The 16,655-nt window shown below is 42.3% G+C and overlaps 1 protein-coding gene across 1 annotated transcript in view; it reads left to right on the top strand.

The window, feature by feature from the left end:
* The window catches only part of ccdc33 (coiled-coil domain containing 33), a 344,809-nt gene that overhangs the window by 761 nt on the left and 327,393 nt on the right, over window positions 1-16,655 (top strand). Inside the window, exons 2-3 of the mRNA XM_073025746.1 lie at window positions 8,328-8,764; window positions 12,957-13,139. Coding sequence (XP_072881847.1) covers window positions 8,328-8,764; window positions 12,957-13,139 — 620 coding nt within the window. The remainder of the gene's footprint in view (window positions 1-8,327; window positions 8,765-12,956; window positions 13,140-16,655) is intronic.

Here is a 16,655-nt window from a genome sequence, read left to right as displayed (position 1 = left end):
CTTCTGATCTCTAAGCAATAGAAGCAGGAGTTGGACATCTGATCCCTGGAACCTATACTGCTATTCTTTAAAATCATGGCTGATCAGGCCCTGGACTCAGCTCCGCCTATCTGCCCTTTTCCTGTAACCCTTAATTCCCCTACTATGCAAAAATCCATCTAGATGTGTTTAAATATATTTAGTGAGGTAGCCTGTGCTGTTTCCCTGGAATGGTATCAAGGTAACACACAAAGTGCTGGTGGAACTGGGGGTCAGGCAGCGCCTATGGAAGGAAATGGACAGTTGACCTTTCAGGTTGAGATTCCCCACCTGGACGGATGAAGGGCCCAAGTACAGATACAGATGAAGGTCTCTACCTGGTTCATTTCCCTCTGTAGCTGCTGCCTGACCTGCTGAGTTCCTCCAGTGCTTTGTGTGTTGCTTCAAGTTCCAGTATCTGCAATCTCTTTCTCCAACCTTTCTTTGTGTCAGCAGAACAAAAGAGCTGATCTTTGACTCCAGGAATGGGGTGGAGTATATGCTCTTGTATTGTTATCAATGCCGCTGAGGTGTAAATTTCTAGTTTTAAATCTCAGCATTCGCTTGTCTTTGTCCAATCACATAGATGCCATGGCCACGAAAACATGCCAACACCTCGACTTCCTCAGAAGGCTAAGTAGATTTGGCATGTCCCTGATGATTCTCACCAAGTTTTATAGATGCAATAGAGACGGCAGTCTGTCTGGATGCGTTGCAGCTCTGTGTGGCAATTGCCCTACCCAAGAATGGAAGAAATTACGGAAAGTTGTGAACACAGCCTAGCCTATCATGGAAATCAGCCATTGACTCAGTCTACATTTCCTGCTGCCTCAGGAAAGCAACACAAATTAAAAGACCCGCCATTTTCATTTCTCCCCTTTCCTTCGAGCAAAAAATACAAAAGCTTGAAAATAAGCACCACCAGACTCGACTGTAGCTTCAGTTCCACTGTTATAACATTCACGAAAGGACCTCTTGTGCAATAAATGTGAACTCAATCTACATTGTATCTTATTTGTCTACCTGCACTGTACTTTCTCTGTTAACACTATATTCTCCATTCTGTATTGTTTTTCCTTTTGTACTACCCTAATGACTTGTGTTTTTGAATGACCTGCTGTATGGCATGTGAACAAAAGCTTTTCATTGCATCTTGGTACATGTGATGACAGTAAAGGCTGATTTATACTTCTGCGTAGTAGCCTACGTCATAGCCTTCGTAAATGGCCTGCGCTGTTGTGAGCATTTATACCTGTGCGTCACTCTGCATTTCACCGCCAAAATGCTAGATGGCGGTGGGGTTTCTATGCCACTGTGTAGAGTTTCTTCATGTACTTCAAACAATGGCGACTGAGCGCATCATGTTGGAGTTGGAGCTAGTAGATATTGAATAAAGGGTTACTTTTATTGAAATTACTGCAACGCAGGAAAGACAGAAGACGTTGGAGGAGATGGTGAGTATGACCATTGAACAGATTGAGGCAGAAGGAGGGTGAATTTTCTGTGCTTCTCCGGCCACTGAGAGACATGGATGAGGAAATGCATTTCAAATATTTTCGGATGTTGACAGGTAGATTTGACAATTTGGTTTATCGTCTCCAACCATTTATTTTGCATTATTTATAGGCACAGCATGCCTATAGACAGGAGGAAATGTGATGCTACCAAGTGGACCAATCACAGTTGTTATGGTCTGCGTTGCCGCGACGCGCAGTTACATTTTTGGAGAGGTGCGTGTCAGGCTCTGGCGTAGGTTACATGGCTACATTGCACCTACAGCATTCATTTGACGTAGAAGTATAAATCAGCCTTAAGTCAATGACCAATTACTCTGGACAACAATTATTTTCAAAAGTGTTGTTTCCTCAGAATTTTGTTTGGTTTATGATGGACTGCTTGAAGCTGACCACAAATATAATTTCAGACTACTTGTATCATGTAGGAATTTGGAGAAACAAGAAATTGTATTGAATAATTGTTTTAATTGGATGATGGTGCTGAAACTTCGCAATAGTTCAAATAAGCTAAAAGTACTTCATTGCTGATTTTTGTCTGTACTCGGTATCTGAGGCTTCTTGCTGAAGTGTCCAACAATATTCAGCCAGCATTGATGGATTCCAGTTCTCCATGACTGCAGTGTCCTGGTGAAACCTTTCACCATGCTCGTCACTGACAGCACCAAGACTTGCAGGGAAGAAGACTAAATGGGAATGCAGAAAACGAATCTTTAGTGACATGTTGCACTTCATGGTTTTGTATGTTTGAAGCATGTTGTCAACCAGCTGCAAGTCGTTTGGTGCTCTGTGGTTGCAAATAAATTTTTCAACAACATCCTTGAATGTCTTCCATGCGATTTTCTTTGGTCCCACGAGAACTTCAAATTGCCTGTCATTGATGACCTATTTGAATTGTGGACCAACAAAAATGCCTGCCTTAATCTTGGCATCAGTTATTCTGACTTGAATTATGAATTGAAATAACAAATATAGGCAATCTCAAAAAATGGTGCACAATAAGGAAATTTCATGGCGATTTTCATGATCAGCAGCCTGAAATCCATAAGATACACCCACAAATATTCAGGAAGCAAAAAACTTTGTTGTCCGGTGTTGCCCATTTGCTCATGTTTGCCCATATCCATATAAACCTTTCCTATCTAACTACCTGTCCAACTGCCTTTTAAATTTTGTTAATGTACTTACCTCTACTATTTCTTCTGGTGGTTCATTCCAAATATGGATCGCCCTCTGATTGGAAAAAGTTGCCCCTCAGGCTCCCCTTCCATCTTAAACCTGTGCCCTGTAGTTTCTGATTCCCCAGCCCTGAAAAAGATTGTGCTTTCACCCTGTCGATGCCCCTTATGTTTTTGTACATTTCTATAAGATCACAGCTTATTCTCCTTCACTCCTGTGAATAAATTCCTGTCCCACTAGGAGAAGCTGAACCTCCGGTTGAGTTTATTATCATGAACACACAAGCACGGTGAGATACAAGTACAATGGAAAACTTGCTTATTGCAGCATCGTGGGCGCGTAGCTACAGACAACATACAGAACATAAATTATAAACACGAGATTCTGCAGATACTGGAAATCCAGAGTAACACACACAAAATGCCGGAGGAACTTGGCAAGTCAAGTGGTACCTATGGCGGGGTGTAAAAAGTCAGGCTGAGTCCCTTTATACATACAATTATACGATACAGTAAAAGAAGACTGAAAAGGCAAGATCTTTCTAAAATTTAAAAAAAGAACAAAGACACAGTCCATAGTCATACAAGAGGATGGTGTTCTGTTGCTGAGGTAGGGTTTGGGTTATGTAGGTAGACTGAAGAACCTGATGGTAATAGTTAAATAGTTATTACTGAACCTGGTGGTGAAGGACTATGGGCTTCTGTACCCTTCGTCCAATAGTAACAGTGAGAAGATGGTATTACCTGCGTGGTGGGGATCCTTGATGATAGTTGTTGCCTTCTTGATTGAAAGGGTAATGTTGCAGTGTCTCGATTGAAACATCAGCTATTCTGTCCCCCTCCCACAGATGCTGTTTGACCCACCAAGTTCCTCCAGCAGATTGCGGGTTGCTCCAGATTCTAGTAATTGCATGCTCTTGTGTCTCATATGTTTAGTGAATGTATTTCAGCTTGAGATACCGCGTGGTACCTTGCCCTTCCAACCTAGTGAGCCCCTGCTGTCCAATTAAGCCTTGTAACCAATTAACCTACTACCATATGTCTTTGGAATGTGGGATGAAACTGGAGCACCCAAAGGAAACCTGCGCTGTCGTGGGAGAACGTACATACTCCATACAATCAGCAGCCGCTCCTAGGTCGCTGGCACAGTAATAATGTTACACTAACCGCTTTGCTACTGTGCTGCCCCTACACTGACCTGTAGCCCAAGGTCAGTGTGATGCCTGTTTAATAACCCTATTAATGCTATTGGCAAAGCTGCAATTTGACCCCATACTGACAGGTGCAACTATTATCCGAGGAGGAATGATAGCTTTCAATTATTCTTTGATCGTGTTCTATGCTCTTACTGACTGTTGCATTGAGGATGATATTGAAACAACATTATTTCTACTTATTATTCCTCCCGTGTTTGATGTAGCAAGTAACGGTCTCACCTTGGAGTCAAAAGGTTGTAGCCTGAGTACTAGTGTGGTGGCCTGATCTCAAAATCCAGCCTGATCTTTCTGTTGTGATACTAAGAGGTTAAAAATTAAATCCAAGCCAAAAAGCCATAGAGTCTGCTCCTTCATTCATACATGCTTGAATTTTTTCAATCTGGTTCTCCTACCTTCTCTCCACAATTCTGAGCCCCTTTAATCAATGTTCTTTATCAATGTCTGCCTTAAGTATACCCAATGACTTAGCCTACATTGCCTTTTATGGTAACAAATCGTACAGATTCACCACCTGGCTGAAGAAGGTGTTATAGTTGAATGCATGCAGGGCATGAAATAAGGTAGATGATCTTGTAGAGCACTTCGAGATTGGTAGGTGTAATGTTGTGGGCATCACTGAGTCATGGCTGAAAGAAGACCATAGTTGGGAGCTTAACATCCAAGGATACACCTTGTGTCGAAAGGACAGGTAAGTAGCCAGAAGGGGTGGGTGACTCTGTTGATAAAAAGTGAATTCAAACCCTGAAAGAATGAAAAATGTAGAGTCCTTGTGGGTAGAGTTAAGAAGCTGCAAAGGTAAAATGACCCTGATTGGAGTTGAACACAGGCCAGCGAATAGTAGCCAGGATGTGGGATACAAATTACTACAGGAGATAGGAAAGGTATGTAAAAAGGGCAATGTTATGATAATCATGGGGGATTCCAATATTGGGGAAAATCAGGTTGATGCTGGATCCCAAGAGGGGGAATTAGTAGAATACCTATGAGATGGCTTTTTAGGGCAGCTTGTGGTTGAGCCCACTAGGAGAAAGGCAATTCTGAATTGGGTATTGTCTAATTAACCAAATTTAATTAGAGAGCTTAAGGTAAAGCAACCCTCGAGAGGCAGTGATCATGATATAATAGAATTTACATAGCAATTGAGAGAGATGGAGAATTTACTGGAATATTCAGGAGGTGCCATACATGAGGTTGCTTAATAAGATGAGAGCCCATGGTACTACAGGATAAATATTAGCATGGATATAAGTTTTGCTGACTGGCAGTAGGCAAAAAGTGGGAATAAAGGGCCTTATTTTGTTTGGCTGCTGGTGACTAGTGGTGTTCTGCATGGGTCAGTGTTGGGACTGCTTCTTTTCACATTGTATGTCAATGCTTTGATAACAGAATTGATGGCTTTGTGGCCCAGTTTGTGGACAATATAGATAGATAGATAGATAGATTATTCATCCCCATGGGGAAATTCAACTTTTTTCCAATGTCCCATACACTTGTTGTAGCAAAACTAATTACATACAATACTTAACTCAGTAAAAAAATATGATATGCATCTAAATCACTATCTCAAAAAGCATTAATAATAGCTTTTAAAAAGTTCTTAAGTCCTGGCGGTAGAATTGTAAAGCCTAATGGCATTGGGGAGTATTGACCTCTTCATCCTGTCTGAGGAGCATTGCATCGATAGTAACCTGTCGCTGAAACTGCTTCTCTGTCTCTGGATGGTGCAATGTAGAGGATGTTCAGAGTTTTCCATAATTGACCGTAGCCTACTCAGCGCCCTTCGCTCAGCTACCGATGTAGGTGGATGGGCAGAAAATGTTGAGGAAGCAGAAACTACAGAAGGACTTGGACAGATTGGGAGAATGGGCAAAGAAATGGCAGATAGAATATAGTGTAGGGAAGTATATGGTCATGTTCTTTGGTAGAAGGAATAAAGACATAGACTCTTTTCTAAAAGGGGGAAAAAAAAATCAAAAATCAGAGGTGCAATGGGACCTGGGAGTCCTTGTGCAAGATTCCCTAAAGGTTTTCTTGCAGACTGAGTTAGTGATAAGGAAGGTAAATGCAATGTCGGCATTCATTTTGAGAGGACTAGAATATAAAAGCAAAGAACACACACAAAATGCTGGTGGAACGCAGCAGGCCAGGCAGCATCTATAAGGAGAAGCACTGTTGACGTTTCGGGTCGAGACCCTTCGTCAGGACTAACTGAAAGGAAAGATAGTAAAGCAAAGATGTCATGTTGAGGCTTAATAAGACATTGGTGTGACTGCACTTGAAATATTGTGAGCAATTTTGGGCTCCTTATCTAAGAAAAGATGTTCTGGCATTGGGGATGGCCAGAGGAAGTTCATGAGAATGATTGTGGTTAATGTTTGAGGAGTGTTTGATGGTGAATGCCCTGTAATTGCTGGAGTTTAGATATGAGAGGGGACCTCATTGAAACTATCTAATATTAAAAGGTCTGGATAGAATGGATGTATGGAGGATGATTCCTATAGTGGGCAAGTCACAGAGTAGAGGAACATCCATTTAGAGCAGTGATGAAGTGGAATTTCTTTAGTCAGCAGGTAGTGAATCTGTGGAATTCACTGCCACAGGTGTTGTGGAGGACAGGTCATTGAGTATGTTTGAAGCAGAAATCAGTGTCAAAGGATACGGAGAGAAGGCAGGAGAATGAGATTGAGAGAAGTAATAAATCAACCATGATGGATTGATGGAGCAGACCCGATGGGCTGAATGGCCTTTCTGCTCCTATTTGTTAAGATCTTATGATCGTGAGAAATTCCTCCTCATCTTTTTTTCTAAAGGATCATCCCTCTAATCTCTTTATTCTGAGCTCATGCCTTAGACTGTTATTTTTGTAAACAACCCAAGGATGTGATGTGAAAGAATGCAAGCATTCATGGCTGGCTGGCTCAAAAATAGACGTTGGGTTAATCCTACCACATATCCAATTCAAACTCTACAGATTATGGATCTTTGTGCTCATCTAGCTGATTCTTTGATGTGAAGAATGTTTTGGGTTCCACTAACCTCTCAGACAGTGAATTCCAAAACCCTACCACTTGATTGTCAGCTCTTTCCTTGCCCTTCTACTGATTTTTCTAAATGTACAGCCTCTGATTACTAACCTGTTTGCTAAGGCAGTAGTTCCTGCTAGAATACCCCTATCTAGGCCACTCCAAATCTTATCTACTTCTAGTTAATCATAGGGTTGTCCAGCAGGGATAAAGACAATTTAGGCCAGTAGGCACACATCTGTATTTATTCCATCCCATCTGATTTCCCTCTTAAACCTTTGCTTCTCAACTGCCTACCACCTCCCTCTATTGTCCCTCCTCCTTCCCCTTCTCCCCTGGTCCACTGTCCCCTTCTGTCAGATTCCTTCTTCATCAGCCCTTTACCTTTTCCACCTATCACCACTCAGCTTCTCACTTCATCTTCCTCCCTCACCCACTCACCGCCCCCTCACCTGGTTTCACTTACTACCTGCCATCTTGTACTCCTTTCCCTTTCCCACCTTCTTATTCTGGCTTCTTCCCCCCCCCCCCCCCCCCCCCCCTTTCCAGTAGCGATGAAGGGTCTCAGCCTGAATAACTGTTTATTCCTCTCCATAGAGGCTGCCTGACCAGCTGAGTTCTTCTGGTATCTTGTGTGTGTTGCTCTGGATTTCCAGCTTCTGCAGAATCATTTGCATTTGATTGATTGCTTGTGGAATCTTACTGTGTACATTTTGAATGCTCTGTATTCCAAATTGGTAGCCGTTGGCCATGACTTGCTTTGGGATGTTTTCAAAGTTAAAGTTGAGTTGAAGGGATGAAGCTACACTTGAACCTGGTAGTGTGTAACTTCAGGATTCTGTACGGTCTGCCTAATGGGGTGCCGCAGTAGCGTAGTGGTTAGCACAACGCTTTACAGTACGGACAAACCCAGTTCAATTCCTGCTGCTATCTATGTACGTTCTCCCCACGATTGGTGGGATTCCTCTGGGTGTGCTAGTTTCCTCCCACAGTCCAAAGATGTACTGGATTTTGGGTTAATTAGTCATTGTAAATTGTCTCATGATTAGGCTTGGGTTTAATCGGGGGTTGCTATGCAGCGTGGCTCGACGGTCTGGGTGGTCCTCTTCTGTGTTGTATCTCAATAAATAAATCAAAGGAAGCTGTGAGAGGTGGCTTGACCTGCATGGTGGGATCTTTGATGATGGATATTGCTTTCCTGAGGCAGCGACACCTGTAATTAATACCGATGGTGATGGGGTGTGTGTCCGTGATGAGTCCATTACTCTCTGCAGCTTTTCACATTCCTGCACGTTCAAATTATTGTGTCGGACTTGATGCAGACAGTCAGGATCCTTTCTTGTGCTGTATAAATTCATCCATTTCTTCCTCTTATAGGCTACTGCCAAAACGATGAAAACCATGATGTGAGGTTGCGTATTGAGGCCTTTCGAGTCACAGACTCTTCGCTGAAGGGAGCGCAGAAGGCAGGGGAGGCATTTTTTGCCATCTACCCGCGCACTGACGCACCCAGGATCAATGTGTTGGCGAAGGAGGACGAGGACTTCTACTGTTACAGCAGCATCATGACATTGCTCAGGGTGCAGGATGACGCACTCTCAATGCACTGTGGGAGGATGGCCTACAAGGTGCGTTTCCACGAGACACGGCCTCCAAGGGATGTCCTGTTGGCTGATTCCACACCACCAGTGAGCACAGACCAAGGCCACATCCAGCCCGTTAGCCCAAGCTTACCGCCAGCGACGATTCGCAAATCAACTCCACCTCCCACTGTGCTGAAGCAACAGATACTATCACCTTCACCCATTCCTGAGGTAGGTGATAAAGGGGCCAACAATTCTTTGACTATATTGATTTGAGAGCATTTATTGATAGTGGAACTTTGGATACTGATGGATTATCAAAATCCTTTTATTTGTTCTAAGTTACAAGGGCATAATTAGGCCATTTCAGCCCATTGAGTCTGCTCTGTTATTCAATCAGGCTTTTTACTTTGGAACAAAGGAGGATGAGAGGTGACTTGATAGAGGCACAGAAGATCATAAAAGGCATAGGTCGAGTGGATAGCCAGAGACTTTTTTTTCCAGGGTGGAAGTGGCTAATATGAGAGGGCATTATCTTAAAGTGATTGGAGGAAAGCATTGGGGAATGTTGGAGGTAATTTTTTTTTACATAAAGAATGATTTGAGTGTGGAACACCCAGCCAGGGTAGTGGTACAGACAGGCACATTAGGGACATTCAAGGAGCTTAGATAGGCAAAGGAAGGGCTAAGTAAGAAGGAACGGCTAGTTTAATCTTTGAGTAGATTCAAAGGTCAGCACAGCATTGTCGGCTGAAGAGCCTGTGTTGTGCTAAAATGTTCTAAAGGGATGTCCTGTTATTCTGAAGTTGTGCCCTCGAACTCTGGACTTTCTGTTTAATGGAAACATCTTCCCTAAGTCCATTCTATCAACACCATTATTAGATGATTAGGGCACAAATGTTTATCAGTGTTGCCGTCTGTTTAGATTGATTAGGCTCTTTTATTTTATTTAAAAAAAAAAAAAAATTTAAGCATGTTCATTAAAAATTGGGCCCTTCTTGGTATTGGAGAAGATTCTCTAATGAGATTCTTCAACGTTTGATCTTTGGAAACATCAACTTCACCAGCTCGTCTAGATTAGCCTGACACATGTGCGCTGCCTTTCAGGTGGCCCCTAGACAATATGGGCGAAGGTGACCTGCATAAGGAGCAGAACACATGACATGACTTCTGTACCTTCAGGAAATGGTCTCAGGGTGGCTGAGGTCAATCATGCAGGAGGGGCCCAGTCAGACTTTCAGAGTGATACAAAACTGTTCAGGATCTTGATGGTCACCGTTGACATGGTGGTCTGAAGGACTTGTCTTTGTGCTCTGACTCTAAGACTCTTTAACAAGTGGTTATAATAGACTAGGGGTTCCCTACCTGGGGTCCACGGACCCCTTGGTTAATGGTAGAGCCCATGGCATAAAAAAGGTTGGAAACCCTTGTTAGAGATCATTATTTTCAGGAAAATCCACTTTTAGTTGCAATTACATAAAAAGACTTATGAGTGCAATCAAATTTAGGATATTGCAGAATTCATTTGGGATTCGGAAACCTTTAACAAATATTCAACAACAAGCTTGTGTTATGGGCACACATACCCAGGACATAAATGCCATAAAAATCAGTGAAACGTGGATGAATGTAAATTCATTCAACTTAAATTAATAAATTTTATATTTAACTTGCATGATAAAATAAAAATATGCATAATGATATCAGTGCAAGTTGAGGAAAGTGGTAATTTTTTTACACAGTGGTGAGTGTGTGGAATGGGCTGCTGGTGGTGGCAGTGGAGGCGGAAACGATAGGGTCTTTTGAGAGACTCCTGGATGGATGCATGGAGCTTAGAAAAATAGAGGGCTATGGGTAAGCCTAGGTAGTTCTAAGGTAAGGACATGTTTGGCACAGCTTTGTGGGCCGAAGGGCCTGTATTGTGCTGTAGGTTTTCTATGTTACTTTTCTATGTTCTATCAAATATAGTGCGAGATAGAGTTCAGGATTTTCAGGTTGGTTTAAGAACCTGATTTCATGGGGAAGAAGTTGTTGAGCCTTGAGGTGCTGTTGAAACTTGAGATGTGAATCTTCAGGCTCCTGTACCACCACCTTGATGGCAGTAATGAGAAGACGGCATGGCTGGAATGTGTAGCGACGCTTGCAGGCCCTAGTACGTCCTTGGGTGTGTTGACTTTTAACGTGAATGACATATTTTATTGTATGTCTTGATGTACATGTGATAAATAAACCTGAATCTGACTGGGATGGTGGTGGGTCCTTAATGATGCATGCCACCTTCCTGAGACATCACCTGTTGTGGATGTCTTCAGTGCTGGAGAGAGCTGTATCCATAATACTAGTAGAAGTGTGATCACTTGAATTGAGTATGATGTTCTCCTAAGGGGTTATTCCCTTAATGGAGAATGCCTTTGCGCCACTTTGTTTAATGTAGGAAGGCTGATGTATGGACAGCTACTATATGGTCCTTGATAGATCAGGGTCAGTATCCAGTGGTATGGAATGCAAGATGACTGGGAACCCTTCACTGCTGCAGCCTTCCTCCACCTTCGCTGCCGTTGCGGTGTGTTATCATCTTCCATCAGCTCCACTGTTGAGGTTTTAGCTGGATCGCTGTTTGTCTGGAACCTCTCCCTTGACCTTACTGCCATGGATAACCCACCAGGAGCTAAGCACCAGATGACTAAGCTCCAGACGGCATCACTCTCAGGATCGCAGGAACTCACGAGCCTCTCTGCACGACGAGGTGATAAGTACAGTAGCGTAGTGGTTAGCACAACGCTTTACGGTACTAACAAGCCGGATTCAATACTGGCTGCTGTCTGTAAGGTATTTGTATGTTCTCCCTGCGACCACGTGAGCTTCCTCCTGGTGCTCCGGTTTATTTATTTATTTTCTTCTCTCTTCTCTTCCCCACCCCCCACAATCCAAGGATGTACCATTTGGTAGGTTAATTGGTCATTGTAAATTGCTCTATGATTAGCCTAGGGTAAAATTGAGGATTGCTGGGCGGTGTGGCTCGAAGGGCTGGAAGGGCCCATTCTAAGTTGTAAATAAGTAGATACTCAGAGAAGATCCATAGTAGAACTGGCTGAATCCACAACTGTTCTGTAGCTTCCTGCATTCCTGTAGCCAGTCAGAATTCTACAGTGAAGCCATTTGAGCTCAAGTGCAAAATTCGTTTTTCAATGGCTTTCTTGTGAGTCCCAATATTTGTCACTGTCACCCAGATTGAGGAAGAGATATTCTTCAAAGAAATGGTTCTTGATGGAGTATTTATTTTTGAACTCATTATGGTGCTTTCTTGGTATAGATTATATCACCTCTTATGAGTAATGAGCAAAGCTCTGTTCAATACAGGTTGGCACTTCCATTGTATCTTGGATAATGGACTACCTGACTGGCAGACCATAGTTTGTGTGTTAGACATGGCTATAAGCAGCACTGTGGTCCCACAGGAGGCTGTATTGGCTCCCTGCCCGGTATACTTCAGGCTTTAGATACAACATTGAGTCATGTCATCTGCAGAAATTCTCTGACTCAGCAATAGTTGGGTGTATAAAGGGAGGATGGGAAAATGAACACAAGGCCCTCCCTGGTGGAGAACTTTGTCAAGTGGTGCAAGCTGAGTCATCTGTAGCTCAACATCAGTAAGACAAAGGAGATGGTGATGAACTTTAGGAACACTAACCTGTACTGCTCCTTGTTACTATTGATGATGTGGATGTGATCAGAACCTGCAAGTACCTAGGGCTGCACCTGGATGACAGACTTGAGTGAAGCACCAACACAGAGGCTGTGTACAAGAAGGGTCAGAATTGCCTCTACTTCCTGATGAGACTGAGGTCCTTTGGTGATGCCATCAGGCTCATTCAACTGATTATAAAGGCTGGTTCTGTTATAGGAGTCAAACTGGACATATAGGAGGCTGTGGTAGAACAAAGGACCCTACGGAAAATCCTGGCAATTCTGGACAATGTTTCTCACCCTCTGCATGCCACCTTGGCTGAAAAGTGGAGCACTTTTGTTAACAGACTAAGACAACTGCATCTCTCCAAAGAACACTGAGGTCATTCTTACTCTCAGCCATTAGGTTCTATAATGAGTCAACCTATAGTTGAGGAAATGATGACCCCCCTCCTGTTTGAAAGTTTGAGGTAACTTATTTTTCTTACTTCTCTTCTAATATTTGTATATCTGTGCACTTGTAATGCTACTGTGACACTGTAATTTCCTTTGTGATTAATAAAGTATCTATTTATCAGTGTGAAAACAGTACTTTAGCCCTGGACCAGCACATCTCATTACTGGAAAGTGGGTGAATATTGTAGAACACTGGGCCAGGTATTGTTAATCAGGGTGGTGGTTTATTCTGGGATTTGACCTGCTCTGTTTTTTCTTCTCTCCTTCAATTCTCTACTAGAAGAATGAACCCAAGGAGGGAACTCAACCTGAACCTTTGCTGAAGGCCCCTGAAGAAAGCCCTTCTCCTACCCTAGTGGTGGACCATCTTGCGTATCAGCGGAAGTCCAGTAATACCAGCTTACATCTTTCTCCTCTGGAGCACATCCCTGCAGGAAGCTTTGGGACACATCCTCGCGCACGTGTGAGTACTGTAGATTGGCTGGAGTTTTGTGGAAATCAAGAAAATTTGGGAGGTTAACTGATTGAGACAGTTAAATTATTTATTTTTATTTAAAGATACAGTGCGGAATAGGCCCTTCAAGTCATGCTGCCCAGCAACCTCCGACAACCCTGTTTTAATCCTAACCCAATCGTGGGACAATTTACAATGGCTGATAAACCTGCCCAGTACACGTTTGGACTGTGGGGGGAAACCAGAGCACCTGGGGAAAAGCCCATGCATTCTACCGGGAGGATGTACAGAGACTCCTTATAGAGGACACTAGGACTGAACTCTGAGTTACGACACTCTGAGCTGTAATAGCGTCACGCTAACTGCTATGCTATTGTAGTCCCTGATAGTACAGATTTGTTGGGGTTAATCGGGAGAAGCTATATCCTCTGATGGGGTAGTATGTAGAGGTGTTTCCTAAAGCTATTGCCCACTCAGAAGATGATTGGGCCTGTGATCCTGAAATTCAGAATACTGAGGAAGTGACCTTACTGAAACACACAAGACACTGAGATGGTTTCACGAAGATTAACTTTATTTGTCACGTGTAAATCGAAATGTACAGTACAGTGAAATGCATTATTTGCATCAAATCAGCTCAGTGAAGATTATGGTCGGCAGCTTGCAAGTGCCAACATAACATGCCCATCTTTGGAATGTGGGAGAAAACCAGGGCACCTGGAGGAAACCCATAAGATTGTGGGAAGTACATACAAACTCTTTGCAGACAGTGGTGGGGATTGAACCCCGATCTTACAGCCAGTGCTGTAAAGTGTTGCACTAAACACTCTGTTACCATTCTGCCCACACAGGATAGACGTTGTGAGGATATTTTCCTTAATGAGGCAATCTAGCACTAGGGAGCCTTTGTCTGAGGATAAATGACCATAATACCTCAAGTTATGGGAGCAGAATTGGGCCATTTGACCCATTGAGAATGCTCTGCCATTTAGTCATGGCTGATTTTTCTTTCTCTCAGCCTCATTCTTCTGCCTTCACCCTGTAACCCTTAACCCCTATACCAATCAAGAAACTATTGGTCTCTGCTTTAAATACACCTGATGACTTGGCCTCTGCCATTATCTATGGCAATAAATTCCATAGATACACCACCCTCTGGCTGAAGAAATTCCATTCTCATTTCAGTTCTAAAGGGACATACTTTACTCTGAGGCTGTGCTCTTGGATCTTGGACTGTCTGACTGAGGGGAAACATCTGCCCCATGTCCACTCTATCCAGGCCTTTCAGTATTCAGATGGAGGGGAGATAGGGAGACCTGTCATATGAAGAATGTTTGATAGCTTTCTTTAGTGAGACAGTGGTGAATCTGTGGAATTTATTGCCACAGGTGGCTGTGGAGACCAAATCATTGGGTGTATTTAAAGCAGAGGTTGATAGATTCTTGATTCATGAAAGGATAGGGAGAGAAGGTAGGAGAATGGGGCTGAGAGGGAAAATAGATCAGCCACGATGAAATTGTGGAGCAGCCTTGATGGCCAATGGCCTAATTCTGCTCTGATATCATATGGTCTTATCTAACTCTCTCACTGAATTGTAAACCTCAGAATTCTTCCCACCAGAGAACTCTGGATGGCTGGTCATTGAATGTACTCCTGGTGATGAGATCAGTCTTGACTGAATGGAATGACTCAAGAGTCCAAAAACCCTGTTTAGTTTCTTTTGTTCTTCAGAGTGAAATCAGAAGGCTCTTTTCAAACACAATTAATGATACAAATTTGGAAAAACGGTTCATTAAGGCTTGCCGAATTTGAAATGAATGAATTTTTGTCTAAAACAATGTTTCCCAAACTTTTTTAGCCCAATACCCCCCTAATCAACTTGCATACTTGCTAAAGCACCTTGGTCCCTGCCAACACCCCTCTCAGGCACAATATACTTTCTGGTGTCCATAGTGTTAAAAAAAAAAATGTCTACCATATGCTAACATGAGAAAAATGATTCTGCTTAAATTTTTTTATTTGTCTTTAAACCCAGCTTACACAGTACCTATGCACTGTACAGCCCCTTCAATATTAATGTGATATTTGAACTTGATGGTTTTTAGCAAGAGTTGAAATATCTGGTTCAAGTTGTGACAGCAAAAGTCTTAAGTCCCCATACGTAACAATGTCCAAGCGGTTTCCGTTTTTTGAGAGTATGTGGTTCACTGCACTGAAGCTTCCTTCAACAAGGTAGGAGGATGGAAATACAATGAAGAGCAGTTTGGCTCTGCAAGGACCAGGAATCTTTGTGTGACAATGTAGCCATATACTACAAAAGCAGATATTTTTGAAAAGCATTTTTGTTTCTTCATCATTCTGAATTTTGATAATTTCTTCCTGTAAGCTCTCTTCCTGTTCTAGCACCTTGCAAAGAATTGCCCAGTCAGGAATTTCCAGGTTGTTCAAATCCTTGAATCAATTTTCAGAATCTTTCAGTGACTGCAGGTGTAAGCAGTACTCTTGCGAATCACTGTCTCTGAAAGAGAATGCCATACTTTCCATGCAGGGAAACCGTGAGAACATTCTTCTCCCAATATCTTGCTTGTATATTTCCAACTTTCTGATAAAAGTGGATGCTGCACTTTTTGCCTGGATTAAATTGAAATTCTCACCCTGCAGTTTCATATTCAGAATCTTCATTTTATCATACAGCTCTGGCTAGGTATGCCAGATCTCCATGTAGAAGTTCAATTGTATTTCTCAAGCTCTTGTTGACTTTGAGCAAAAATTCAACCGCAGTGCCAAAATAAAACATTTTAAGCAGCTGCCTTTTGACAGCCAACACACTTCGGTGTGAAGAAGCAAGCATTCAAACTTTTCTTTGTTATCTTGGCATAACTGGTGAAATATTTTGCTATTTAATAGATGAGCTTTAATTTTGTTGATTGCAGATAATACAAGAGTTGTGCTTGAAAAAAGCTGCTGGCTGATGTCTTCGGCTGTGAGATGTTGATGAAGAATTACACAATGGTCTTGGAACTTTACTTTTCATAAATGCCAGTAAACAAGTCTGGTGACCTATCATGTATGGTGCTCCATCTGTTGCATAAGAAATTGTTTCCTAATTGGAATACTTTTCTCTGCAATTGATATTTTGAGCTTGTCATAGACTGATTGTCCATTGATAATTGTTTTCCACTTTTTATAAAAGAGCATCTCTTAATAAGCTTTTCCACTTTTAATAAGCTGTACATATGCCATTAACAATGCCTCACTGTCTCACACATTTGGCTCATCCAGTTGTATTCCAAATTCTGTTTTCTGTAGCTATGTGCATTTGTTGATACTCAATGTCTTCACTAGTTTCGTCAGTACACCAAGTTAGATTTATTACTTGGAGGAATTGATTTTAAAATACTGGTGTCCATTTTGAGAATTGCATGAGATTTTCCACACTTTGTTTCTTATAACATTTCAAAAATGATGGCAATGAGACCACTGTCAATGTCATTTTTAGCTTTCTTGGCAAATGTCTCCAGTGTG

The sequence above is a fragment of the Hemitrygon akajei genome, chromosome 21 (assembly GCF_048418815.1).
Source record: "Hemitrygon akajei chromosome 21, sHemAka1.3, whole genome shotgun sequence".
Taxonomy (NCBI): domain Eukaryota; kingdom Metazoa; phylum Chordata; class Chondrichthyes; order Myliobatiformes; family Dasyatidae; genus Hemitrygon; species Hemitrygon akajei.
The sequence above is the reverse complement of the archived record's forward strand: the minus strand, read 5'-3'. Positions and strand labels throughout refer to the sequence as shown.